Source organism: Eremothecium cymbalariae, chromosome 8, assembly GCF_000235365.1.
Source record: "Eremothecium cymbalariae DBVPG#7215 chromosome 8, complete sequence".
In the NCBI taxonomy this organism is placed as follows: domain Eukaryota; kingdom Fungi; phylum Ascomycota; class Saccharomycetes; order Saccharomycetales; family Saccharomycetaceae; genus Eremothecium; species Eremothecium cymbalariae.
In genome coordinates, this window is record NC_016456.1 from 477516 (window position 1) to 503623 (window position 26108).

The window sequence follows — 26108 nt, forward strand, 5'->3', positions numbered from 1 at the left end:
CAGAAGATCGGTAGCAGCTTGGCGTTCCGAGGACTTATGCAGAGCATGGAGAGTTTATAAGCCAAGATAGCCGGGTGTTACAGCAGCCATAGTAACAATTAGTTGCTGACGCAGGTAAATTGGCGGAGCCTCGAGACATGGACTTAATGCAATTGTGATGACACCCTTTTTCTCGAGGAATCATTACAAAAGAAATACGTAGCAAGAACACGGCGGGCTTGTAGAGAGAAGAGGGTGTCAGAGCAAGGTTTGAAATACTGGTCGGACGAGATTTATGTGGTGTGGAGTTGGGAGTGCGTGAGATGACGGGCAGCGGAATTTGACTTACCTAAGATAGGAGGAGACTTCAGGAATAAGAAATGAAAGAGTGGTGTAAAAGAGAAGGAAAGAACAGGGGTGTAGTAATACGACGAAAAAGGGCAAGTGAGATGTGGTTCGCGTGGAAAGAGAGAAAGGGAGAGAGAGAAGAGGCTAGGGAGATTATATATATATCTGTATTTGAGGAAGATGGTTAACCGGAGTGAGGGGCTAGATAGATAAATCTATACGAGCAGGAGGGGGAGCATGGCACGATATTTCAACTTGGATTTCTGTGCGCCGATTGGGCATGCTGGGGCCCCGTTGCCGGCGCTTTGCAATTGGCAAGGTGGTCAGGACAGGTGTTTGGGGGATGAATGTAGGATGAAGAGCGTGGGGAAGGGTTATGAGCGGCTTTTAGAACTTCCTTTGGAGGTTAAAATCAAGATAAGCAGGTATCTATCGCAATATGACTTGGTTAACCTTGCGGGAGTTTCAAGGGCGTTCCACGATGTGGCCGTATTATGCTTGTACGGCAGAATTGTGATCGATCCAAGCGCATGCGCCAAGACTGTTTCCAAGCAGGGGTGTAATTTTATGCCATATAATGAGATTGTTATCAAATCCAGGTTCTCGCTGATGCGCTTTATGGCGGTGATTAGCGCAAAGGAACCGCTTCCATTTGGAGCTTTAGTGCGATCTATCAAGGTACTAGACTTTCCTGCTGGGTTCACTCGGCGGGACTCTTTCAGCTTTGTACGGAAGGTGCTTCCAAACCTTGTGGTGCTGCAAGAACTGTGTTATAGAGTCAGGGAGCACTGGATACCGGATGACATCTATAATTTCATACCAGCGAGTACTTCGATGATCTCTATGCCTCTTAAATCGATCGATGGATCGCTGAAAAGGAGATTCAGGATTCGAGAGTTTTTCTGCAAGAAGTACATTGAAGCGAAAGACTTGCACAACTTAATGCACAATTTGAGTGAAATATCAGATAACTTAGGTTCTTCACTTTCGACATTGCAACTACACAGAGATGATCAACACCATTCTCTGCATACACGTAACCTTAATCCGGGGCAGTCTCTCATAGTTACGCAATATATGATAGACAATAATTTGCCGCAGCCAGATTTCCTAGAGAGAGACACAGTAGTATCGCATAATCAGCTGGATGTTTTCTTTTGGGACTTTTTAAAATACACTTGCAAGCTGGCTAATTTGCGAGAATTAGATGTAAGCGGCGCGAACTTCAAATCCTCGGATGCTGTGCTGGTGAGCAATCACATTAATTTAGCAAACCTCGAGACGCTATGCTTCACCAACGTCAATGAAGTACAATGGTTACCGGAAGTGTCCTACTATGTCGATGACATGCAGTGGTTACACGATACCCATCTCCGGAAAGGGTTTCTGCCCTCCATCGCTTTAAAATTTGTAAACTTGAAGCGCGTTAAACTGGATTATAAGGAGCCCATAGGACGTGGAGTTCCTGAATTTTTAGAAACTTTAGCTTCTAACGGTGTCTTCTTATCAGAATTAGACCTGGTAATAAACTGGGACAAGAGTAGTACTGTATCAGCTAGCTGGGAAAATACCGCTGAAAGATATGCAGATGCTATCTTAATGCATCGCTGCACCCTAGTGAAACTTTCATTAGTAGCCAAGGAGGAGTCCAGTTATTACGAACTGCATAAAAACATACCAATGTCTTCACTGATGAGGCTCTCAAGTTGTAAAAATATTGAAAGTCTACGTTTTTATGGTGGCTCATTACAAACCTGTGATTGTGAACTTTTGGAGAAGTTTCCCAAGCTGGTGTATCTGGACTTATGCGGCCGAGAAGCAGGTGGCCCACTCCACATGGGATTGCACACAAGGCATGATGGGGTTTTAGATGAATGGTATCGTGTCATACATGTGCCCATTAATTTGTCTAGAAGAATTCCAACTGTAAAGTTCATCAAGATTAACACATGTTTGTTTGAATGTAGGCAAGGTGGGGAAGTACTACCGTCTTTAGATGGCCTTGAACCTTGGTTTACAGCAAAAACAAGAGTCATTGTGTCTGAAAAGTGAATTTTTTTTGTCTTCTGCAATGTAATACAGTTTTAAGGCGACAGACAGTTATACGTTCGCTCAAAATTTTAGCTTGCTTCTGACATACAGACAGACAAACTATTACTTTCAACAAAATTTTTAATTGAAGGCTGGTTCTTGTGTCTTATGTAAAGTACCATTTACGCTAGAACACTCTTCTTCGCCTTCCCATCGCGTTTCTAAACCAGCAACATAAAATTGTTCGTAGAAATTTTTAACATACTGACTGGCACAGCTTACAACTGCGTGACTGTCATACTTTGCAACTTAAGGCGAAAATCATGAAAACTTTTTCCAAATAATTTTCTATCATCCCAATCTCTATCCTCCTGTATGTGAGTGACTCAATGCTAATGTCATATGTGCTCACGTCCATTGTATGTATTCGAAACGTCTGCAATAAAAAAATACCTGTTTCTCCATCATGAGTTCGAAATTAGATCTAAGCCGTTGCATGCTGCCCGCGTTCCACCAAATACAATACTAACCCGTTAAGAAAATTAAAACCCATATGAATCGGTCCACCATTGCTATTGGCGATTCCGAGAACGTGATTTTATGACGTTCATAGAGAACACACATCAGCACGCTTTTGTGCTATGCCGCTCCCCTACACGGGTTTCTCCTTAAATAATACAGAGGCTTAGCTGTCAAACAAACTGCTACTGCTGGTGCTAAGTTGGCAGAACGTTAACTCCACCTAGACCTTTCATAACGATTGTCAATCGTCGCTGTTCCTCGAGCCTTCCTCAATCAGTTACTTTTTACATCATATTTTTTCTTTCACTTAAGATCTCTAAGACCACGAAGGCACAGGCAAGCTAAAAAAAATAAATGGTATATGAATACATATCGCTCCACAAACTAGAGATCTTTCAGATTAATGGCATATTCCCAGAACTTTCAATTTTAGAAATATTTTTGACACATATCATAATCTTCTATTTAAGATCAGTAATTCCTCATTTGGAGATAATCGGTGCCTTTCTTTTTTTCTCGAGGCAAAAACTCCTAAAAAAGAAACGTAGAAAAACGGAATAAAAGCGACTTTCACATTGATCAAAATCATGTTAGACTCATTTCCCGTTATAATTAGTATTAGGCAGCTATTATCTGGAAGCTGAATTGTAAAATGGCATCTTCATCTTCAACGGTGGCAGTATTTGAACACTCGATTGATACTACAACGCAGATACCGGGTGAATATGACTTGACGCAAGCTAGGATATCTATTGTTGGACACAATCAGTGCGGTAAAACGTCTTTGCTTGTTAGGTGGCTTCATGATATGTTCAATCCTAATTTGAGCGGCATGCATGTTGAGCAAATATATCGTAAGAAGATCAATTATGATGCATTCTGTCAGAGTCGATCTCTACAAGAGTATCAGGAATTATGTGCTGACCCCAGCGGGATATCCTCAGATGTCGAGAATCGCTATATTAGTATTAACAAGAAAGACTTGCCGCTGATTACGCGAAGCAGTGAATTTGAGGTCCAAGTACTTGATACTACAAATATCGACTGCAGAAACCTTTCACAGATCAGAAGACTTCAGGTTAAACAGTCTAACGGCTTTATTCTCTGCTATAACTGCAGTGATGAGGAATCCTTCAACCTCCTTCGCGTTTTTCATCGCAATATTGTTGCTATCAAGGGTAATGATGTTCCGATAGTGGTATGTTGCTGCAAAATCGATTTAGAAGGGGATAGAGTTATTTCCTCGGCGGACGTAGCCGATCTTTGTGATGAATTTGATCTCGACCTGAGTGAATCCTACTGTGAAACTTCCGCCAAGGAAAACACAGGTACCCAAAACCTCTTCTACACTATCTTACAAAAAATCGAAAAGTACAAACAGGCTATGCGTGACGAGAGGCGCATCCAAAACGAGCACGTTTTCTGTTCTAGCAGCACTGATTCCGAAATCGGACCACCAATTCCAGAACGTCCTTCCCCTAGACTCCTCAGAAATTCTACAGCCCCTATCCTCAGCAGCTCCCCGTGCCCCCCTCTAAAATCTCCCGACTCAATATCCTCCTCTGATGCTATCGCCAACCCACCTCGTATGCCATCTCCCTCAACTCCAACATCTAATTTTATCCCACATACCCCTAACGTTAATATAGCACCGACCCCATCGTTTACTCCCTCCCGTCGCCATGTCCGCCGATCGAGAGGCTCCTCTTGCATAATTAATTAGCATTACCGGTAACTATTTTTCTCCACCCTCCGCCTAACCTATAAAAATACCATATCTCAGCTATTGCTTCCTACCCATACATTCCCGTGCACCCAGTCGTCAAACACCATTCTGACTTCTACCCAGGCCCTTAACTCCTCTCTGTCTATAACCGCCCCCCCCACTTAGAATATCACCGCACATTATGTGTGAACCCTCCATCAATCCTCTAAAACCTGCCAAGCCTCTTGGATTGTGCACATATCTGATAGACCCGAATATTAGCTGCCTACTTCTTATATAAAACTTGTTTCAAAAAATATCTTTCATTTGCTGTCATCACGTACTGTCATCAGGGCGACATTTATGTCCAGTCAGCAACATAATATAAACAAAAAGAAACGATTAAATATCATGACTGCTACACCCATACATTGTTGCTACACCCACTCACCGCATGAAGCACGTTTCATGGAAATATTGAAATGTTTGTGCGTCCATTAAAACTCTAAAAATTTTCAACGCGCTTCGAGACCGTTTCCCCACGGAGATTTCTGAGCCGTAAGATGCAGTGAACTCGCTGCTCGAGCGCGGAAGGAGTTTGGCTGGACCCCCACGGCGTCCTATCTCCCCCAGGCTGGTGGTTTCTCATATTACCTTTTGATAGGAATTCTCGAGATAGTTTAGAACTATATGGTAAAGCAGACACTTAATATTAAGAGAGCACATATATAATAAAAGCAAAGATCCAAGATGGTATGTGGAGCTATGAGTTATCTGCGGGTGTGATAGAAGGACGAACTAGATGGACCGGAAAAGACATTAATGGAATGGATTTGATAATCGATGAATAAATGAATAAATGAATGCGATGTTGGAGGTGGCGAATTTCATGTTGAGTTAGTGCAGAGGGGTTTCCGATAAGCCTTCGAGATTGGTGGGGTGGGTGCTGTGGAATGAAAATGGGAGTATTATACTTGGTGGATTTCAAAAGAGCAATAGAATATGTATGAGGACAAGATTTATGTTAATGGAAAATGATTATTTTTTGAGGAATGATATGAATGGGATGATTATAATATTCTAGATGATGGGATTCCCTTGTGGTTGTTAGGTGTTACTTTCATTCGCCAGTAGTTTTACAATGATGGGGGTTATATGGAGTAATGTCGAGTTGAAGTTACAGTAATGTTGCTGTGTTGTCTAAATGGTAGTGTCGTCTGTTCATAATCAGTTTTGGAAAGTTGTCTATCACACCTAAAGGAGGTATTAATTTTTTTATTGGAGGGACTTTATTTACTAACGATGCGTATTACAGGTTTTAGTTCAAGATTTGTTGCACCCAACTGCTGCTTCTGAAGCTAAAAAGCACAAGTTGAAGGCCTTGGTTCAATCCCCAAGATCTTACTTTTTGGACGTTAAGTGCCCAGGTTGTTTGAACATCACTACCGTGTTTTCTCACGCTCAAACTGCAGTCACCTGTGAATCATGCTCCACTGTGTTGTGTACTCCAACTGGTGGTAAGGCCAAGTTGTCTGAAGGTACTTCCTTCAGGAGAAAATAGATTTAGTACTCTATGTGAATATATATCAAAAAATATTTTTTCTAATATATAAGTGTCACTCTGCTCAATTATAATAAACTTTGTTGTGTCAGCTAACGGTGGAATGAGGGAGGGGGAGTTTATCGGTGTGTGTGTTATTTACAAGTGGGGGCTTCGTTAGAGATAAATAAATAAATTAGTACAGTTAAAATTCGTTGACCATGGACGTAAGTTATTTTTTGTACTTTTTGTCTTTCTTAGAATTTGAAGATAAGAATTCATCTGCATACAGGTTGGCTATAGCATCTAACTGTTCTGCAGACGATAGCTCTAAGTTTGGATCAGGGTGATCAAGGTTTGTGACTGCATCTCTGATTTCACGGCTCTTCTGTTTAGCCAGTTTCTTGGATTGTTTGATTCTTTCCTTGTTCAATTTTTCAAGCTTGGCAACATTTAAAGCACCCATGCCTTTGAGTTTCGTCTTTGCATCTAGAGCCCATAAGTCGCCCTTCATCGCCTTGCGAGCATCGTGGTATATTTGCTTTGAGAAAGACTTTGAAACCGTCCATTTCTCGAACTGACCTGACGGTGCACAAAGATCCATTACAACATGCCCTCTACGTTTAACAGGTTGCCGTATAATACGTGGCCATGTTTCCCAAGGCTCATCGCATACTGGTTGTATATCTTGGGACATAATCGATTCCTGACGTCGTTTATTGATGGCTGCTACTGTCTCAGGATCATTGTAGGCTCTTTCAACTACAAGGTACGACCAATTTAGTAGCTCATAATCACGACCGTTTGGCCTTCCTGAGCCAGGTGCAGACTTACCCTTGATACCAATTGCTTCAGTAGGAGTTTCCCATGGAGTAGCTAAGACCTTACCCTTCTTTAATTCAATAGTATATCTTGGTCGGAGGATCGTCTTTTGGAAATTACAAAAGTTGAGCGCTTTGCCATCTTTCAATTCATAATATTGAGGTTTGCCTACTTGCAGTGGACATGTTCCTTGATGAGGACATGGAGCAATAATCTTTAGATGGTAGTCGACTTCGTTTCCCGCACCAGCCTCAGTGGATGAAGAAATAGGCTGCTGAGGTTTCTTATGAGACCCCCTGATCCAGGGCCTAGGTATTTTACCATATTCATTAGGAAAATTTTCAGGTCTGATCATAATTTGCCGCGCTCTTGCAGTGATTTCGAATCCTAACGGGTTCCCCCGTTCAATGATCACCATATGCCCACCAGGAGCCAATAGACTTAGGAAGTGTTCAACATTATCATCTATCTGCATTGGGAATTGTTGGTCATTTTTTAAAAGTTGATGGGATATTATTATCAAATCGTATTGCTTAGAACCTGGCACATCTTTTCTTAATTTGGTATTAATCCGAATCTTCTTGGTCATTACTTCACCAACCAAAGAGTCATCTGGTGGGATTTCGTCTGCATCCGTAGCAATATCTTCAACAAAATCATCAGGAATCTCATTTAACTGTCTGCTAAGAATGATTTTAGCTCTTTTTTGCATTTCAATATGTCCCAGTATAGTCGCTTCTTTTAATTCTGGTTTGTAGTCTTTACCCATTAAATCATTTAACGCCACTATTCCTGTAGCAGGTCCGTATCCCACATCTAAAACCCTTTGTGGGCTGAATTTGTCACCTAACCTTTTTTTAAGCTCACTAAGAGACTGGTAGATCGCACCATAATTCTGCATAAATACTGACGCAATATGCGCATCAACCTCCATGGCAGACGCTGTCTGCCGGTGCAACTTACTGCCATATATCTCAGAAAAATATTTAGCTGCCATCCTTCTTAAATTGCTAGGGATATGCAATGATAATATATTATTCTGTATCGTCTGAGCGACTACGGAATTCAATTTAATTTGACCTCGAGGAAACATACCTTGTAGAGTTGCATCTGCTAATCTTGCCTCCTTTGAACTAGAACCTCGGATCAGGCTACCATTATCATCTCTGAATGGACTGTAATAAGTGTTGATATGCTCTTCTCTTTCAACAACTCTTAAATTCTTCATGTTGTCGCCGTTAGAGACCACCGTTCCAAAAGAATGATCCCGAGTTGAAGAATCAACGACACTTTGAGTAGCTTTAACTGTCGCAAAAGCATTTCTAGACTTTAATCGTCTTTGGATAAGAGAAAGTACATATTTACTCATCTGTACCGTGTCTATCTTTGTAATATGGAATAAATTCTGTATGTACACAATTGTATGTGAATGTACCTCATCGCATGGTTTTCTCTTTACAAGATTATTATTAAAATTTTCTAACATCACAAAATGTAACAATTGAAAATATATAAACACACACACATAGATCATTCAAAATCGGTGGCATAGTTGGGAAAGTGATATGGATAATACACTATTGATTGCATTAGTAGTTATATTGATAACCTCTGGTGCTGTGTTGATTGTCAGGAGAAACACGGATGGTTTGATCACTTCAGTCACTTCTCGTAACGGTAAAAAGCTTAATAGAGATCCGACCTTTATTATTGCAGGCCCTAGTAGTAGTGGCAAGACAAGTCTTTTTAGTTTACTGACCACTGATGAAATAAAGCCCACATTGATGTCGCAACAACCAAATATTGCGCTGGATTTCCTGTTGCCTTCAGCTACCAAAAATTTTAAATTTAAACTAATAGAATTCCCAGGTCATCCAAAGTTACAGCACGATTTATTCCAAACCCTGCGTGATTCGATCGATATAAGGGGTCTGATTTTTTTGGTCGATTCCACAGTTGATCCAAAGGAATTAACAACGACTGCAGAACTTCTCTACGAAGTTCTGAAAATTACTGAACGTAGACAGGCTGGCGTAGATATCTTAATTGCGTGTAACAAGTCAGAATCTTTCGCCAGCCGGCCGCCCATGAAGATTAAACAGGCATTAGAGAAAGAAATTGACAGTATTATGTTGAGAAAGAAAAAGTCTCTGGCTAATGTGTCAACGCAAGGGGATTCTCATCTCGACCATGAAACTCATGCACTCGATATTGACCCTGCTGGCGGCTTCAAGTTCGAGTGCTTGGAAGGAACCGTAGATGCTCTCGATGGCAGTGTGCTAAAAAACAAAGTGGTCAACTGGAAGTCTTGGATTGATTTGCATGCTGTGAACTAGTTTCAAATGTTCATGCAATAATTATTTTTCTCGAATATATACTTTTTAGTGCACCTTATTATTACTATCATTGTTATCATCGTTGTTATTCTTTTAATGTGTGTACTTAGCCTATGTATTTGACATCATTCGAGGTCCTTTTTGGGCCTTTAGCAATAGAACACCAAGAAATGTGCCTACAATAAGTGTACCAACCAGCAGTAACACAATTGGAAGAAGTGCAGCATACTTCGAGGGAAGGGGAAAGAGCCAAAGACTACCATCGAGGTCAAATATAGGCAATAAAAGCCATATTACATAGTAAAGATAAATGCTCAACAATAACGTGAATTTAATCATTTGGTCTAATATCAAGCTGCAACAATCTCACGGTCTTAGTATACTTTGAAAGGAAGCAAGTTGTAGACAGGACCAACGGGATCTACCATCCAGATCTCTTTGTCTTGGCAATACAAGTATTTCAAAATAGAATATATTATCATGTGACCTGTCTGGAGCTGTTATATTGAATAGTGGATGACGAACTCTAAGAAAAAGCTCGCGTGGCGTAATGGCAACGCGTCTGACTTCTAATCAGAAGATTGTGGGTTCGACCCCCACCGTGAGTGCTCTTTTTTTCTGCTCAGGGGTTTGAAAATGGGTTATTATCCCACGTAAGTCTAAAGTTAAAAAAAGATATCCCTGGCTTCCAGGACATCATTGGCTAACTTAGACAGATAACTGCATGTCTAAAGGTTATCTTGCTCCATGCTGATGGCCTTTCTCTCCTTCACACCAGAGCTTGGAACTAGATTACCCGGACTCCATTTACATCACTACTTACGTTGAGCAAATTTTTTCGTTTGTAGCGTTTTTAAAATATTTGAATTAAAGCCTGAGAACCATAAACAGCGTTATTTATTTATTATTATATATTATGAACCTTTATACCTATTTAGTGGATTTATAAAGACCAATTGCACTGGCAGAGCTCCTGTGTTTAATAATTAACTCTGCAATGAAATGGTCTACTACTCCCTTTGAAGACCTATACAACTCAATCCAAGGGGATGAGTTTGACTTTGTTTTATTTAAGGAATTGTTGCCAGATTTGAATGAATTAAATCTTGCTGAAAGGTTCCCCAAGAGTAATGGGAGTAGAAAGCAACTAGAATCGGGGGAAATCACGTTAACAGATGGCGATACTTATAATCTGAATCAAGAATTTATTATTTCCGCGATTCAGTTATCTGATGAGCTAAATCTGGATGAATTGGTGACTGCCGAACTGTTATTACTAGGTCAAGGTTCTGAATCTGATGAACTAGATCAGGATTTATCCTTGGTCAACCAAGGAAAAGTGCGGTTCTTTGTGAGGAAGCAATATATCTTACAAGTTGTTTCTTATGTGGTGAATGCTCACGGAGCTGGTAGCCAGACATACGAAGCATTGGTAGATAATGGTAACCTAATTAGCAATATTTTGAAAGGTTTCCGGTGTATTCATCAACAGCTGGATGAAATTAAACAGTCTGTTAACAAATCGCAAATACTAGACAATTATGACGCTTTGTCTCAACAAAATGTGAACTTTAAGCGAGACTTTTTGTTAAAGGAATATGATATTCTCGCTCAAATATTGTACGGTGTGGTTAACAGCGGTTCATTGTTTAACAACGAGGGCATAAATTCTATCATAGATCATGTTTCAACGATGGATTCAGATGATTTCTTCATCGTGTATTACATACCTGCGCTGTTTTTGGCGTTTTCGAAGCTGTCCAAATTTCCAGAAGCGGATGTGAAATCACTACACTATGCGTTTGTGAAAGAACTAAATAACGAGACTATTTACACGAAGCCCGTTAAGGTGGCGCTGATATTCGTGTTTTTGACATATTTTATTGGTTGGTGTAAGGCTGCTCCCACTACCAGGGCCAAGATGTTTGATTTTGAAACCACAGTTGATAAGCCAATGACAATTGCTGTTGAGCAAGGAGCTCTTGAACAATTAATGGTTTTTTCAGCGGAAACTTCTGTCATAGAAAAAGATAAAAGAATGGAACTGTTTTATGATATTAGGTCGTTATTGGAAAGGCACATTCCAAGGTTACTTCCAAAGCAACTTTTGGATACAGAGCATCGCTCGGCGGTAGTTCTGAAATCTGTAAGCAATCAAACATCTAAGTTTAATAGCATTATGTTATCTGAACAGTTAGAGATACAACTGCTTCATGTATTCAACGACTTTATTCAATCTTCAATATCAGATTGTGCATTCCTATTAACTAAAATAAAAAATGCTGAAGAAGATTCCCTATTATCCGGTGAAGACTTATATCTAGATGATATTTCTGCAAAGGCTGACTTGGAACGCTACTTCCTTATAATTTATTACTTTTATTTTTGTCGACCAGAACTGGCACAGTCCTTCTGGCAAGATAATGAGTCAACCTTATATGGTTTCATTGAATGGGCCGCAAAATGTAATGATAACCTAATGAAGTCCTGCTTCTATTTAATGATTTCCAGTTTGTCTTATGGTGAAGAGAATGCCAATAATGTATATCATTATATCAATGGTAATCAGTCCTTATCTTGGGGAGTTATTGCTCAAACTATAAGCGAATATATCATCAAAATATCGACTGTGGAAAAAAAGCTTGTGGAGATGCAACCACAATCGGAAGAAGAAAAGACCAGTTTCAACAATATAGCTTTGCAAGAAGGTCTTAATGAAGAAGTTGTAATCTTATTATCGTCATTTTTGGCACTTATTGGTTCGGTGGCACAAGATGTCAATACTGAGGCGCAATTGTGCTTGTCAGAGACCTTTCAAGATATCCTCTTTGAATTCTTGAAAGTGAATACTCCATTGGTAGGTGCTACAATGGAAGTCATTGGTATGATAGTTCCACGTTTAGAATCAAAGAGAGAAAAGTTTTGGAATAAGTTGGACGATTGGATCTTTAAAAATTCACCTTTGAATGCTACGGATGACTCGTACCATATGGCCTTCCGCGCAGTATTATCAAATTTTGCGGATGTTGCTGGTTTTCTGGAGTTGTTTTTAAAAATGATATCGGTGGAAACTAAAAATGATAAAGGATACATGATATTTGGAAAGTTACCTTATCCAGTTAAGCTTGGTGCAGGTTATAGAAAAACGGGTATTTGGCCTTATTTGGACTATATCTTTAACGAGGTATTTGCACACGTCCATCATATTTCCAACCCTCAAGAAAGAGCCGCCATTATAAAGCCAATTTTTAGCATAATTCAGTGTTGTTTGTATTCATTTGATTACGGCGTAATTTTGAATTCTGTAAGGGCAGGTGTTAGTCTGGATTCTTTGGTCCAGTTTGGAGATTTTTTTACCTATGCAGAAGAGTCTTCTGTCACTGCTGTGTTCAATTACCTTTTTGAGGAAAAGTACTTCAAAATACTATTTAAGATTGCTTCAGTTGGCGTTGACGAGCTTTCCGGTGACTTGGATAGTACTGAAAACCAGATACACCTTGTCCGATCCGCTATTCACATTATCAACCAAATATTGAAGCACGAGAATACATATCTTGAGGAATTATGCCCAATCATTAAAAAACGTCATAGAGAGACCCATTTCATTCCTAAAAATTTTGGCTTACATGGTCTGCGCTCCTACTATGATGCTATACTCTTCAACTTGCCTCTGGTAGCGCACTGTGCACTATATGTTGGGTTAAGTGATTATCAATTGGCATTTGAGTCAATAGAGCTTCTGAAAAAAATTTCTCAAAAATTACCTTGTGGTGATACGCGGACAAATAAACTGCTAACCATTTTTGAATCTGTTAATGAATCTGCAAGAATTAAGGAAGCTTTTATTAGTCAATTAGAATCTTCTATCGACTCAGAGGAATCATTGATGTTGAAACTTGCAATTTTAGATTTCATTAATATGAATTTGTCATATACAACTACCGTTCCAACAGTGGCTCATTTCTTGTTAGGATTCCAGGTTACCAATATTCTTTCACTAGGTTCAAACCTAAGTACTTTCATAAATTCTCCGACATCCCTATTAAACTCCTTGGTTGGTATACTGCATTCGTCATTGGTAGCCATTGATCATCATGATGTTGAATACGCTCCAATTAAATTAGCTTCTGTTTTAATGGAGATCATTGTTAAGTTGTGTCGTAATACCCTTACCTCCCGTTTGGTGTTGGATTTCCTATCGTCTAAATCGTTATTTGAGAAAATCATTCAATTGGATCCAAGTGTTGACAAGACTTCTCTATGGTCTGGACAAACATTTAATGGTAATTTCAATGGAACTTCTGATCAAATTATTAGTAGTCCAGCCATCGGTGCTCTGCTATCTTTCTTAAGATACAGAAGTTATGTTTTACAATATTTGAGTCTGGACATTCACCGTTTATCTACTGACGCTCAGGAGTCCAAGATTTCGACCTCTGTTGAAGCACTCATATCTAGTGCAATTCACGCTCCTACCATTTTTAGATTTTTGGATATTTTGAGTTATAGTCCATTTCCTTCAACCAATGAATCGTTAAAAGGTCTGAATATATTTGGCGGCTTAGATCTGAATATTGATAAAATTAAACCTTCAAATAAATTTACAGGAGATATATATGATTTTGATGATCTGGATTCATTATTAGAATTAGTTGTTAGGTTGCAAATGGTCCCTATTAACCATGAAGCCATTGATCCAACTAGTTCACTCGCTGTGATCGCAAAATCTGAGGCAAATACCATCAAGAAGTTCATTACGACATATTTGTCTCATGCATCTTTCTCTTCTATTCAGCTCTCAGTATTACATTCATGGGTTCAACTGGTTCAAATTCTTGTTATAGATGGTTCAATGACACCAGTTCAGCGGTCAAATTTCATCTTAGAAATATTTGAAGCTATCATTCCGAAAATTAATGATTATGTTGAATTCGATGTTTCGTATTCAGAAGAGTTGGTATCATTATCTGTATTCCTTTATGACCTGTACCAGAAAGACCGTATGGAAATTGATCAAGAAAAGACGATAGATGGGAGACTCCATGGACTGTTCAAAACATGTGTACAAGGCATTACATCTCCATTATCTACATTATCTTTGAGATCTGACTTTTATGTTCTTGCTAATAAATATCTTTTGAGGATCATTAAAGAAGAACATTTGGCAAAAGAGGTATTGCAATCTCTAAAAATGGCTAATGAAAGGCTGGTGGAAGTTATCTGTAATGATGCTATAGCTGGTGAGGGTTCAAATCGAATTACAGGAATATTACTACTGGATGCTTTGGCCCAATTAGCATGCTTGAATAAGGTGAACTTTATACTAGACGCATTACTAAAGAGTAATATGTTACTACTCATTATCCGTTCTATCAAGACCACTGATGAATTACTAAGTTTAAGTTCTCATAACATAACGTTGGATAATTTACTTTATGAGCTTACCGCTTTCAAGTCCACAGTATATTTTTTGATTCGTTTAGCTAAAACAAGGAATGGTTCACAAGCATTAGTTCAAAATGAAATTTTTCAAACTATTGAGTCATGTTCGTTCTTGCAAATTGATCCTGACTTGGGCCTGGAGTTAGTTTTTGACGAAGTTTCAGTTCGAAATTCTAATTTTGTGCGAGTCAATTTAAATCTTGATAATCCATTGACTTTAGGTTCACAAGCTAATGGGGTTTCGTTATTTGAGGTGGTAGTGCCCATTTTTCAACTTATTGCATCCATCTTACTCAGTATGGGAAGTGCTAACAAACCAGTCATGAAGAATGTGAAAAAGCTGCTGATACAGTACAGAAAATTGGTCCAAGGGGTATTGAAGAGAGACGCTTTGGTGGAGAGCAATGAAGCCTATTTTGTCGAGGGCTCTACTCTAGAAGGTCTTCAACAACAGGTTAAGCTGGTAGTACTACTATGCACTTTGACTGGATATTTTGGTGAAGAGAAGGCATAATCCAAGTTTAGACTTGGCCAGCATGTATATATACATACATATATATAATATATATATATTCAAGCAACAAACCACTGTGTAATTTATAGTATTCTATTAGAGAAAAACATGTGGTCATTATTAGTGCTATGGTATGATACATTGTTAATTCTGTGATTTAACTGATTTATGATAAATTTATTTATGGATAGACTTTAATTTCTTTTCCAGAACACTAGAACTATTGTCTAAAGACTTCAATGCATCAAGGTGAGAATTTAAAAGCTTAATGAGTTGCGCATTCTCATCCTTATTGGCAATATTCATGTTAGTGGCCTTGTTAAAAGTTTCAGATACTTCATTAATTTCTGTAATCAAAGACGAAAGGTTCACTGATAATGAATTTAGATTCTCATCTAACATTTCGGCTGTGTGGAATGCCTGCTGCCTCTTCTGATCATTAGTATTCGAAGGGGAACCAGTATTCGATGATAAAACTTCAGATAGTAGGGTTTCTGCTTTTTTCTCGTAGTTATCTAGAAAGGTTTCTAATTCGATCTGTTGCCTTTCAATATACTGTAGATGTTGATCTACTCTTGACTGTGTTTGTTCAGCAACCAAAGTATCGGAATATAACTGGCTAATTTGCTCACCTCCTTGAACCAAAACTTGATCCCACTCATTGATTTTTTTCGAGTAATTCTCAAAGTGTTCAGCTGAACCCGTAAGTTGCGTTGTCCATTTTGTTACAAGATCATCCAAAGTTTTGTTATCTAGTGATATTGGTTGTGGCTCAACAGATTTTGAAGTAGTTGCAGATGAAGGAGCATTGGTATTTGCGGAATTAGAGTCACCAGTAGCTGGTGGTGCGGCTGCATTCGAAATTGATGCTGATGGCGACGGCTTGGATCTTGCGATTTCATCTTTTTTTTCTTTATCCTTCGTTGCTCCAAAAGAAAATGCTGGTTTTCGAGTTGAATCAGTTTGTTTGTCATTTTCGTTAGCACCTATAGATAATATGTCCGCTGCAGGCTTTTTAGCACTTTCACCAAAGCTAAAGGCTAGCTTTTCATCTTTTTTTGCAGCAACAGGGGCAAAAGAGGGTTTCACAGAATTTTCTTTCTCAGATGTTAATCCTCCTAAATTAAAACCAGATTTAGGGGTTTCTGCCCTTGAACTAGTATTACCAAATGAAAAGGCTGATGGTCTTGCCGCTTCTTCATTCTTTTCAGCTGTTGTGGTAGGCCCACTCAGATTGAATTCTCGCTTTGAAGAATCATTTTTATTGTCAGATAAGACCGCGGGGCTGCCAAACGAAACAGCAGATTTAGTTGGCTCAATTTTCTTTTCTGCTACATTAGACAAAGATCCAAACTGAAAACCTGTATTGGCAGGTTGATCTTTCTTTTTATCCAATGTTAGAGTTGAGCCAAAAGAAATCACTGGACTTTTCGTATCGTTCTGCTTATCTGTCGAATTGTTTATACCAAAAAATGCCGGCTTGGCGACTGTCTCTTTCTTTTCAGCTGATGTAGAACCCCCAAGGAATGGAACCTTAGGAGGTTCTTCTTTCTTATCAGCTTGGAGAGCACCTTCAAAGGAAAATGGTTTATTCGTACCGCTCTTATCCCCAAGCAAAGAAGGCGCATCGAAATTTAGTGTGGGTTTTGCTACGTCTTTACTAGCAATTGACGTTCCTGAAGCTCCAAAAGAAAACGGTTTAGCAGCTGCATTCGTATCTTTGTTTTCATTTGAGGAGGGCGGGGCAGCTGCAGAAGAACCGAACCCCCCTCCTGGATTAGTAGTAGCCAAAGCAGTATTTCCAAATAGCGACTTGGTCTCATTTTTGTCTTGTGAATTGTTAGGAGTAGAGAAAGAACCAAAATTAAAAGGCCCTTGAGAACCAAAGGGCTTCGACGCTTCCGGTTGATCGGCTTTTGCACCAAATAATACTGGGGGATTGGCATCTTTATTCTCAGTAGACGTTGAACCAAATGGAGCACTTCCGAAACTAAAAGGCTTTGAAGCACCTTCATTACTATTAACACCAAATGCAGGAGTCGATTCCGCTGTAAGAGCAGGTTTAGAACCTGCTGCTGTGCCAAATGCAGGAGCTTGATTTGAACCATCTGTTGTTGGCTGGGAGCCAAAACTAAAAGGGGATGACGTATTTCCTACCTTTGCACCAGTACTAGCATTTGATCCACTTCCAAATGAAAATGTAGGTTTTGAAGTGGACCCTCCCTGGTTAGCATTTTGGGAATTGAAGCTAAAATTTCCACTCACTATATGATGAGATTGTGATTGTTAGTAAAAAATATTCGTCTCAAAAAAGGCAGAACCTTTTCCACCTTAAAAGTTTCAGCCAAACAGAATTCAATCTATTAAACCAATTAAATACATACTAATATGTGAGAATCGGATCGTATCTTCCTCTTAACGTCCAATTTTGATCATATATCAATACATGTAAATTTGTAATTCTAAGCTTTTGAATTTAAAATTAAATAAAATTTGATGAAAAAGGTCAACTCGCGTCGCAACCGGGTAATACGAATAACGAAGTATATATAAGCCATATGTGTTACAAGAGTTTATATGAAACGCCAAAGAGTAACCAAGCAAGACGAATATTATAATTACTTTATAAACTACAGTTAAAATTTCATAATACATATATATATATATGCATTTGTTTTATTTTCTTTACAAATATTCTTTTTACCAGGAAACAAAAAACTGAAATATGGAATTTTGGAGGATGACCGTGATGGAGGGACACCAATTTATTCATTCGGTTTCTCTATTTGCTCTAGTCTTCTCTAGATTGTTTAGAACCTCGTCATAAGCACGATCAATTATCTCAGTATCAGATACATCAATGCTGCTTTCATCGTGTTCCCAAGTTTCTTTATCTAGGGAGCAGTCAGACATTTCATTACTGCTGTCATTAATCGATTGAGTATTAATAAGCGTAGGGTCATTAGGATCTTTTTTGAATATACTATCTACTGGAATGCCACGAGCTTCTAATGTGTCTAAGCTTTCCAAGAGTTTATTCACGTCGAGGTGAAATATCAAATCTTTTAACTGCTCGCAGTCATATTTGTCACTGATTTTTTTTAAAGATTCAGTGTTAACTGTAGTACCACGATGCTCAGCAGACTTTTTTAATTCTTTTATGAGGCCTCTTGTCCTTTTAAATAACTCACCTTCTTCTTTAGTTTGCTCTTGAGCTTGCAAAGGTACAGTAGAGGGTTCTGACGACCTTAGTTCAACGGTATTTTCTACAGCATCTAAAGTTTCAAATGAGGAATGGTGGAATGGTAATAAAGCAGCATGGCCGCTTTCTTGAAACGAGAAAGATGAAAGGCTCGATACTGAAGATACATGGCGGATACAATCCGCGTTATTCTGCAAAGGCCTTTTTAAACTTTCTTGCTCCATTGGGATGTTCTTAATGTTACAACCATGGGTGTCAGCATCTGCTTGCATAAGGATATCAAATATTATAGGTGATTTTTTTTCATATCTTTGAGCTAATAAGTGTAATCCCTTTTCAAGGCTTGCATCAACAAAACAAAAACGAATTAAAGCTTCCTTACCTTCTGTGTTTAATTCGCCTTTGACACGTAATTTAAACAACTGTTCGATAACTTTTCTCAACCTGGAACGAAGTCCATGGATTTCTTGTGCAAATTTTTGGACTAATTCGTCATGGTTACTTGTAATTTTTTCAGTCAATAAAACTGCTAATTCCTGTTGCAGTTTTGAGAGCTGCTGTGTTTCGTGGTAATTATTACCACCTGCTAATGCATTTTCCATGTTTCGTATACTGTACAAAGATATTTTCTGCTTGATCTTATCTGGAACATTTTCAAAATCAGCATCTAGGGTAAATAATGCAGTGCTTTTCTTTATAGACATTGATAATGCAGTGCTGGAATGAATATCAAGTGGGGCTCCTAATATGGATAAGTAGTTTAGGCTGCTGCACATTGGTAAAACTTCTGCCAATGTGATAATATCGGTACTTTTAAAATTATTAAAATCCAAATGTATCCGAACCAAATTCACAAACACTGGTAACAAATCGGTCAACGGGGCAAGGGTTTGTGAAAACAACTTCGGATTGTTTGATAAATCAAGGAATTTTAAGTTGACACAATATCCTAACGCATTCAATAAGGCTGTAGCGTCATTATTTTCAAATGTAGCATCTGGAGGAATTTCTAGATGTGTTGAATTCAGGGAGATGCAACTGACTGTGTTGTTTGCACTTTTTGCCTTACGAATTAAAACTTCAGCAAACGGTGCCATTTTCCCATTTAAATCATTGAAACCAATGTCAACGCCAGTAGCTTTGCTTTCTAATAACCAATTAGACAATAGTATAACTTGTTCTGCAGATAGTTCATTATAAGCCAAGCCTAACCGTTCAATAGAGGTACAACCGATCTGCATAAAATTCCTGAATTCATCCAAGGACATCTTGGCACCAGATAATACAACTTCTTCTAAACCTCCATTTGTAGCGAGAACTGCAGTAAAAAGATCCCAATTACGCTTTGACCTATCTGTCATATCACATGTCATTCTAGGAGTCGCACATTGGCTAAAACGTTTTGAAGTGTTTGGCAATTTTCCAGAAATCGCTGGGACCATAGTGAGGTCCAACGCACGTAGACTCTTACACTTGGAAATGAAATAACATAAAACCTTCCAACCTTCCTCATCAATTGGAGTATTTCGGAGGGATAATTTCTCTAAGGTATCTTTGTAAGTCAAAGAGGTCAATATAAGACGGAACATTTGCAAACTTAAGGAAACATTATCCATCGAGAGGCACAGCACTGGCGCAACAGAGAGAAAATCACTGAAAGCCAAGACCTCCACCATAGAAGGCTTCGGATTCCGTAATTGTAATAAGGGTACCGGATCTGCAGAGTCTTGCTTTAACTGATTTAAGGTAGCCGGAATTGGTAAAATTTCCCTCAAATAACAACAACGGGTATACAAGATATTGTTGGGTATTTCCGGATTAGGTGGGGGTAACATGTCGTCCGATGAAGATATGTCGATTGATGACTCAGCTGAAGATATTGATATTGGCGATTCGGCACGTCTTCTGAGCATTGGTTTATCTATCTTAGCATTTTCAATAGATGTATTTACAGTAACATCCTCTTCATCGTTTGCAGTTTTACACTTTTCTTCTGATGAGCTGATTTCAACACCTGCCTCAATCTCAGTAACTTTAATATCAGTTGATTGATTTTCTTCAATTGTAGTTAACTTCTCCGAACTCTTTGCTTGAGACTTGAGTTTATCCTGTTGCTCTTCTACTTTAGGGCCTATTGATTCGACTTCTACTTCACTGGGCAATGGTTTCTGCAGAAATTTTAAATGTCCTGTCCCCCCAACAACCACACCACAGCTAGAATTTTGCACTAATTCCCGCTTTTCAGCAGCGGTTAATCTATGTATGACAACGGAGTTGTCATCCATCACCTCAACTTCTCCCTTTCTTGGATTAGTAGAACATATCTGTTGAGGTGGATTATTGAAATAGGTGTTCATTGAAAAAGAAACCCTCCTCAACGGCTTCAGATCTTCTAAACCGGGAATAGTGTTGAACTTCGGCATTAAATTAGCCGGCTCAGTGCTCATACCAGAGCTTGCGGGACACACTTTTTGATCTTCTGTGTTAAGATCTACTGAGCTCAACGAACTGTTGTTGGACCCATCAGCTGAATACGAGGTAACACGTTTTAAAAATGCACCAAACTTATTTGTGGCAGAATTATCGCTTTTATTTTTCACTGAAGTAGAATCTACATGTGATATCTTTCGAGTTCGTTTCAAAGCTGGCTTTAGTCTCGGTTTAGCTGGGTGTGGAGGTATTGGTCTTCCCAAAGTATCCGTTGGACAAGGCTTGTCTTCTAAGGTATCTGTTATCGACATAGATAACGTGGGCTCTGAACCCTGCGGAAAAAGAGTACTTAAAATACATTTAGATGAATTCTGATGATCTAGTTGCTGTAGTTGCCTCTGGAACACAGAGAACCCCACCACTTTGTAATACTTCAAAAACTCCGTCAACTTTGCATCCTTCTTACTCTCGTATAATCTATTAGGCTCTCTTATCCCCTTCGAAGGTCGGGCTGACTGAGTAGTCCCAGCACCCTCAGATCTAGGTGAAGAAGAACGCACGGAGCCACGCTCCACTGAAGGACCGGCTGATACTGAAATCCTCTTCCTATTTTTCACCAACCTACTAACAGCAGAACTGTTATACAACATTCTTCGTTCGTTACATCCTCGTTCTGGTCGAATCCCAAACATTCTAGCCCAAATTCCATGCTTCTTACCACGGGTCTCGCTCGTATGACCTCTATTATCGATCGAAAGAGATCGCGTCCGTCGCAGATCGTTCATCTCCTCTCCAAAATCTCCACTAACGCCCTTCTCTCCATAAATATTCATAGCAGAGTTCCTTCGATAGCCCTGCTTCTCAACAGGCTGCCTCTCACCCCGACCACCGTCCTCAAGATATCCTGCCCTGGATTCTCCAGCCAGAGTACCCCGCCCCCCAGCTCCTTGCTCCTTAGATTTACAGCCCAAATTCCGGTTACATGTAATCAGCCAATCCACATTTATCTTGGGTATGCTCAGATTAACGAACGGTGTCTCTTTACAATTTTTTAAATCGTTCATCTTTTACTATTACAAGGTCCTGCCTGCCCTGCTGCTCTATCCCCGTATACCGTCTGTACTGCCTCAATATATACCGCACGAACCCTTCCTTCCCTTACTGCCTTCGCTAATATGTAATAATCCGTCCACTAGCTATCAGACTGAGCAATGGCTTTTATACCAGATTCACATCAAAATACAATAATAATTTATTCAGACAAGGTAAGAAATCCGGGGTAAAACACTGGTTTATTTAAGTGCGTGATTGCATTTTTTGCTGTGTACGATTATGTAAGAGAAACCTAGGGCCCCTTATAGAGAGTCATATATCAGGCCATAAGAATCCAACTTAAAAGGATCGATCGTGGGTTAGTGTTGGCTGACAAGACATATCTTGCCGATGGGGGTTTACATGAGATAGGGGTATCCCCGCTCCTCGAACGTATGCAAACATTCATATACTCTTGGCATATGACTAAGTAAAAACTTACATTTTGCATTCCTGCGGCGCAGTCCATAATCCTCGAGGAAATAATATCTTTTAACGCTCGAGAAGATGATGGCGTCAGCAAGAAAAGTTTCGTACTGCCTGGCGCAACAGAGGCCCAGCAGAAGAAACTGTGGGATTTATATGTGAAGAGCATGGATCGCTATAAAAGGGGAGTGTGATTATCCAGAGGGGGTTTAAGATAATTGGGAAGGCAGGAGAAGGCAGGCAGGGATTGCATGTGAGCTTAGCACAGTGTGGCAGGTAGAAACATTAGTCATACTAACAAAAAAAGAGAAAGCGGGTATAGCAAAGTAGTAAGAGGATGAGTTCTTGGCAAGGGTTTGGGGGGTTATTCTGTGTGGATACTACACTACCTACTATACCAGAGGAAGAGGAGCCGCGGGTTGCAGAGGGTTCTCAGGCTTCATCTTTAGATATGATGTCATATGCGTGGGCGGACTCGCCGCTTACGATGGTTTCGGTAGAAAACGTCGATGACGACGGTAATAGTGATAATGATGAAGAAGGAGTGTACAATATTATCACAAGGTTGGTTGATATGTATGATGCCGATATTCGAAATCAGGAATTGCACTTGCGGTTTATTAGAGAATATGTGAATATTCTCAACAGTCAGATTGATACCAATATTCTACTGTCGTTGCGGTACTTGCAGTCGATGATGCGCCCGTTGCAAGAGGTTGTCAATGGAGTAGGCAGAGACCGGTGTGGGATGGTGGGTGGGAGAGGGGCGGTAGTGTCTTGGGGGTGTGATGATGAGAATTGTCCTCCATGAGCAGTGTAGATGACGTTCTGGTGGTACTATTGCAGCAGTTTTTTTTTTTCAGAATAAAAAATTAAGAGGTTGGAGTTGCGAGAGTATTACGGTACTACTACTATAATATGCTATGCATAAAATGTAATCAGTGAGAATATCTGTAGATTGTAGATTTGTATTCAAAAAGCTAATGCCATTCATTGTACTTGGAGTGGGGAAGGCAGACATAATAAAACTTGTGTGTTTTTGTAAGTGTTAACATAATTTTATACTATTCGGAAATAGTATATGATAACACTTCCACAAGCGGAGGACCGAGAGATGCAGAAAGAACTCTTGTAATACTTTTTATATCGTTGTAAAAGGAATAATGTTATGCATTTAAGTAATATGAATGTGTTCTAGTTTTCATTTTGCATGCAGAAACTTGTTGGATAGCAGTTAGCGGGGGATGATCCTTGAAGGGTTTTGTATGAGTTCATGATATCTTGGAATATTTAAATAATTCAACGGTTTTCGACATGCAGAAGGCGTATGTGTGTGCGTTGTGGTGGTCCAATAAATTGGACAAGAGTCGCTTGAAAAGGTGTGGTACATTCGAGACAGCAGAGGACATTTGAAGGCTACTTACTATTATTGCAGTGAAAGTATTAAGTAAGGAATTTCAAAGTGGGGGGGGGGTATGAATATGTCAGTACAACACCTGGTGAACAAATATCACAGTAAAGAGCAACTCTCTCAGACAGGAATATGGGAAGGGGTGCTGTACGAAGCAGATACGAAGCGTTATCTGGATAGAGGGTGGTGCTGGAAGATACTGCTGCTTTCAGAAGTGGATCTAGATGAGTGGAGTGAGATGGAGCAACCGGTTGCTGCAACATATGGAGTGGACAAGGTGCGGAATTTGACTGAAGGACACTTGGAACAGCTTCGTGAGGTAAGTGGTGATATGGTTGTTCAAGATGATAGGTTAAAGGAGAGGGCATCACTGGAGGAGCAAGTGGAAATCATAACGCTAGATGTACAACGGCTGTTGATAGACCGTATATTTGCTGAGCAAAATGTGCAAGATGACATGATTGCAATTCTGTCGCAATATACAGAAGAAACAGGGAGGCCCTATAAGCAAGGATACCATGAGCTATGCGGTATATTATACATGCAATTGTACCATAATGGTTATCGCGAAAGTATTCGGCATACCAGTATACAAATGGTTAAATGCTTTCTTGGTAAGGTGGCTCCGACGTTTTACGATGAAGGTAATTTGATTCAATGGACGAAGGAGACATTTGAGCCTATGCTGAGCCATGCGTCGCCTCAGATTTACGAGCAGTTACTCTTTCATCACCAGTTAGATAATTCAATCTGGCTTATTCGTTGGACTCGTTTGCTCTTTTTGCGTGAATTTGATCTAGATTATACGATTCAACTGTGGGATCATATCTTAACGTTCCGGTACCCTGTGCCGGAATTAGTAGCTGCAATAGCTGTTGTAAGTCTGGTACTTGTAGTGCAAGAGTTACATTCCTGTGAGGATCATGGCGATTTGATGGCTTTACTGCTGCACTATCCTGTAGAAAACCTGACTCCCCCACGGCAATTGATGAAGACTACCAAGCTACTTGTGGAATACTGGCTCAGCGGACAACACAGTAGAATGCAACCCGTATGTGACACGCTGATCGAGGAGCATAATTCCGACTGGTACCGGCGCATGAAGGATAGTGCCGATAGTGGTCAACGTCTGAGATTGGAAGAACGGTTGAAGCGGCGTGCAGAGTCAAGGCTTAAGGGGCGTGCATCTGTTAGATAATAGTAGTATTATATATATATATATATATAAGGACTAAACTCTATACAAAAGAAAAGAAAAGAAATAAAAAGTTTGTAAGTCGCAATAGATATAGCGTCTTCAAATCTATTTCTTACCTTGGTTGGCAACCGCAGCAGCACCTGCTGCTGCAGCCTCTGGGTCCAAATAGTAAGCGGGCTTTGTTGGCTTCAAATTTTCGTCCAATTCGTAAACCAATGGAATACCAGTAGGAATATTCAACTTTGCAATATCAGCATCAGAAATTTCATCCAAGTGCTTAACTAACCCTCTCAAGGAGTTACCGTGCGCAGCAATCATAACAGTCTTACCATTCAACAATTCCTTAGAGATAGTGTCTTGCCAGTATGGCAACAATCTATCGATCACTAACGCCAAAGATTCGGTTTGAGGTAGCACATTGGGATCAACGTCAGCATATCTCTCGTCACCCTTTTGAGAGTACGCAGAATCATCGGCAATCGCTGGAGGAGGAACATCGAACGACCTTCTGTAAGTGTTGAATTTCTCCTCACCGAATTGTGCCAAAGTCTGTGCCTTGTCCTTGCCTTGCAAGTCACCGTAATGTCTCTCGTTCAATCTCCAGGACCTCTCGACAGGAATCCACAACCTATCAGCCTTTGATAAAGCAATGTTGGCAGTTTGGATCGCTCTGCTCAATTTGGATGTGAATAGAATGTCTGGCTTGACATTGTGCTCCTTTAACAACTCACCTGCTCTGGCGGCCTCCTCTTCACCCTTGGCAGATAAGCTAACATCAACCCACCCAGTGAACAAGTTCTTTTCATTCCACTCGGATTGACCGTGTCTGACTAGTACTAATTTTGGCATTGTCCTTGATATAGTTTTTATTAAACGCAGAGTGCTGTTATCTCTTACGACTGTTTTGAACGATACAGTTATATGAACTTATTTATACTGTATAATAAAGAGGGGTTTGGGAAGAGAGAGAAGAAAGGAATATGAAAGGGAGGGCCATCCCACAAATTTTTTTTATAACAGTAATAATATAACAATATTAATTAGTCTGGATGGTGTTGAAGTTCCTCTACTGTCTTCCCAAGACCCAAAAGGAAGCCCAAGCACCACATG

The 26108-nt window shown here is 39.7% G+C and overlaps 12 protein-coding genes and 1 non-coding gene across 13 annotated transcripts; 8 read left to right on the plus strand and 5 right to left on the minus strand.

Annotated features, from left to right (window-relative positions):
* Window positions 1-564: 564 nt before the first annotated feature.
* Ecym_8232 (F-box protein) lies at window positions 565-2379 on the plus strand (the record flags this gene model as incomplete). The annotated part of the gene is made up of 1 exon (XM_003648286.1): window positions 565-2379. One exon carries the CDS (start codon window positions 565-567, stop codon window positions 2377-2379), a length of 1815 nt encoding a protein of 604 aa, XP_003648334.1.
* A 1153-nt stretch (window positions 2380-3532) lies between these two features.
* Ecym_8233 (uncharacterized protein) lies at window positions 3533-4603 on the plus strand (the record flags this gene model as incomplete). The annotated part of the gene is made up of 1 exon (XM_003648287.1): window positions 3533-4603. The coding sequence occupies one exon, from the start codon at window positions 3533-3535 to the stop codon at window positions 4601-4603; it is 1071 nt and encodes a 356-aa protein (XP_003648335.1).
* A 1186-nt stretch (window positions 4604-5789) lies between these two features.
* Window positions 5790-6146, plus strand: Ecym_8234 (40S ribosomal protein eS27; the record flags this gene model as incomplete). Its single annotated transcript, XM_003648288.1, has 2 exons — window positions 5790-5792; window positions 5901-6146. The coding sequence occupies 2 exons, from the start codon at window positions 5790-5792 to the stop codon at window positions 6144-6146; spliced, it is 249 nt and encodes an 82-aa protein (XP_003648336.1).
* A 211-nt stretch (window positions 6147-6357) lies between these two features.
* On the minus strand, window positions 6358-8316 carry RSM22 (tRNA methyltransferase RSM22; the record flags this gene model as incomplete). Its single annotated transcript, XM_003648289.1, has 1 exon — window positions 6358-8316. The coding sequence occupies one exon, from the start codon at window positions 8314-8316 to the stop codon at window positions 6358-6360; it is 1959 nt and encodes a 652-aa protein (XP_003648337.1).
* A 196-nt stretch (window positions 8317-8512) lies between these two features.
* On the plus strand, window positions 8513-9283 carry SRP102 (Signal recognition particle receptor subunit beta; the record flags this gene model as incomplete). The annotated part of the gene is made up of 1 exon (XM_003648290.1): window positions 8513-9283. The coding sequence occupies one exon, from the start codon at window positions 8513-8515 to the stop codon at window positions 9281-9283; it is 771 nt and encodes a 256-aa protein (XP_003648338.1).
* A 111-nt stretch (window positions 9284-9394) lies between these two features.
* On the minus strand, window positions 9395-9622 carry Ecym_8237 (uncharacterized protein; the record flags this gene model as incomplete). Its single annotated transcript, XM_003648291.1, has 1 exon — window positions 9395-9622. One exon carries the CDS (start codon window positions 9620-9622, stop codon window positions 9395-9397), a length of 228 nt encoding a protein of 75 aa, XP_003648339.1.
* Window positions 9623-9819: 197 nt separating this feature from the next.
* On the plus strand, window positions 9820-9891 carry Ecym_8238. The gene has a single exon. It is a non-coding gene; the product is annotated as a tRNA-Arg (tRNA).
* Window positions 9892-10280: 389 nt separating this feature from the next.
* On the plus strand, window positions 10281-15239 carry NUP192 (Nup192p; the record flags this gene model as incomplete). The annotated part of the gene is made up of 1 exon (XM_003648292.1): window positions 10281-15239. One exon carries the CDS (start codon window positions 10281-10283, stop codon window positions 15237-15239), a length of 4959 nt encoding a protein of 1652 aa, XP_003648340.1.
* Window positions 15240-15416: 177 nt separating this feature from the next.
* Window positions 15417-17624, minus strand: NSP1 (FG-nucleoporin NSP1; the record flags this gene model as incomplete). Its single annotated transcript, XM_003648293.1, has 2 exons — window positions 15417-17503; window position 17624. Coding segments are annotated over 2 exons (2088 nt in total).
* A 384-nt stretch (window positions 17625-18008) lies between these two features.
* On the minus strand, window positions 18009-21935 carry MHP1 (Mhp1p; the record flags this gene model as incomplete). The annotated part of the gene is made up of 1 exon (XM_003648294.1): window positions 18009-21935. One exon carries the CDS (start codon window positions 21933-21935, stop codon window positions 18009-18011), a length of 3927 nt encoding a protein of 1308 aa, XP_003648342.1.
* A 791-nt stretch (window positions 21936-22726) lies between these two features.
* Ecym_8242 (uncharacterized protein) lies at window positions 22727-23200 on the plus strand (the record flags this gene model as incomplete). Its single annotated transcript, XM_003648295.1, has 1 exon — window positions 22727-23200. One exon carries the CDS (start codon window positions 22727-22729, stop codon window positions 23198-23200), a length of 474 nt encoding a protein of 157 aa, XP_003648343.1.
* A 664-nt stretch (window positions 23201-23864) lies between these two features.
* On the plus strand, window positions 23865-24998 carry GYP6 (GTPase-activating protein GYP6; the record flags this gene model as incomplete). Its single annotated transcript, XM_003648296.1, has 1 exon — window positions 23865-24998. The coding sequence occupies one exon, from the start codon at window positions 23865-23867 to the stop codon at window positions 24996-24998; it is 1134 nt and encodes a 377-aa protein (XP_003648344.1).
* Window positions 24999-25103: 105 nt separating this feature from the next.
* On the minus strand, window positions 25104-25847 carry GPM1 (phosphoglycerate mutase GPM1; the record flags this gene model as incomplete). The annotated part of the gene is made up of 1 exon (XM_003648297.1): window positions 25104-25847. One exon carries the CDS (start codon window positions 25845-25847, stop codon window positions 25104-25106), a length of 744 nt encoding a protein of 247 aa, XP_003648345.1.
* Between the last annotated feature and the right edge of the window lie 261 nt (window positions 25848-26108).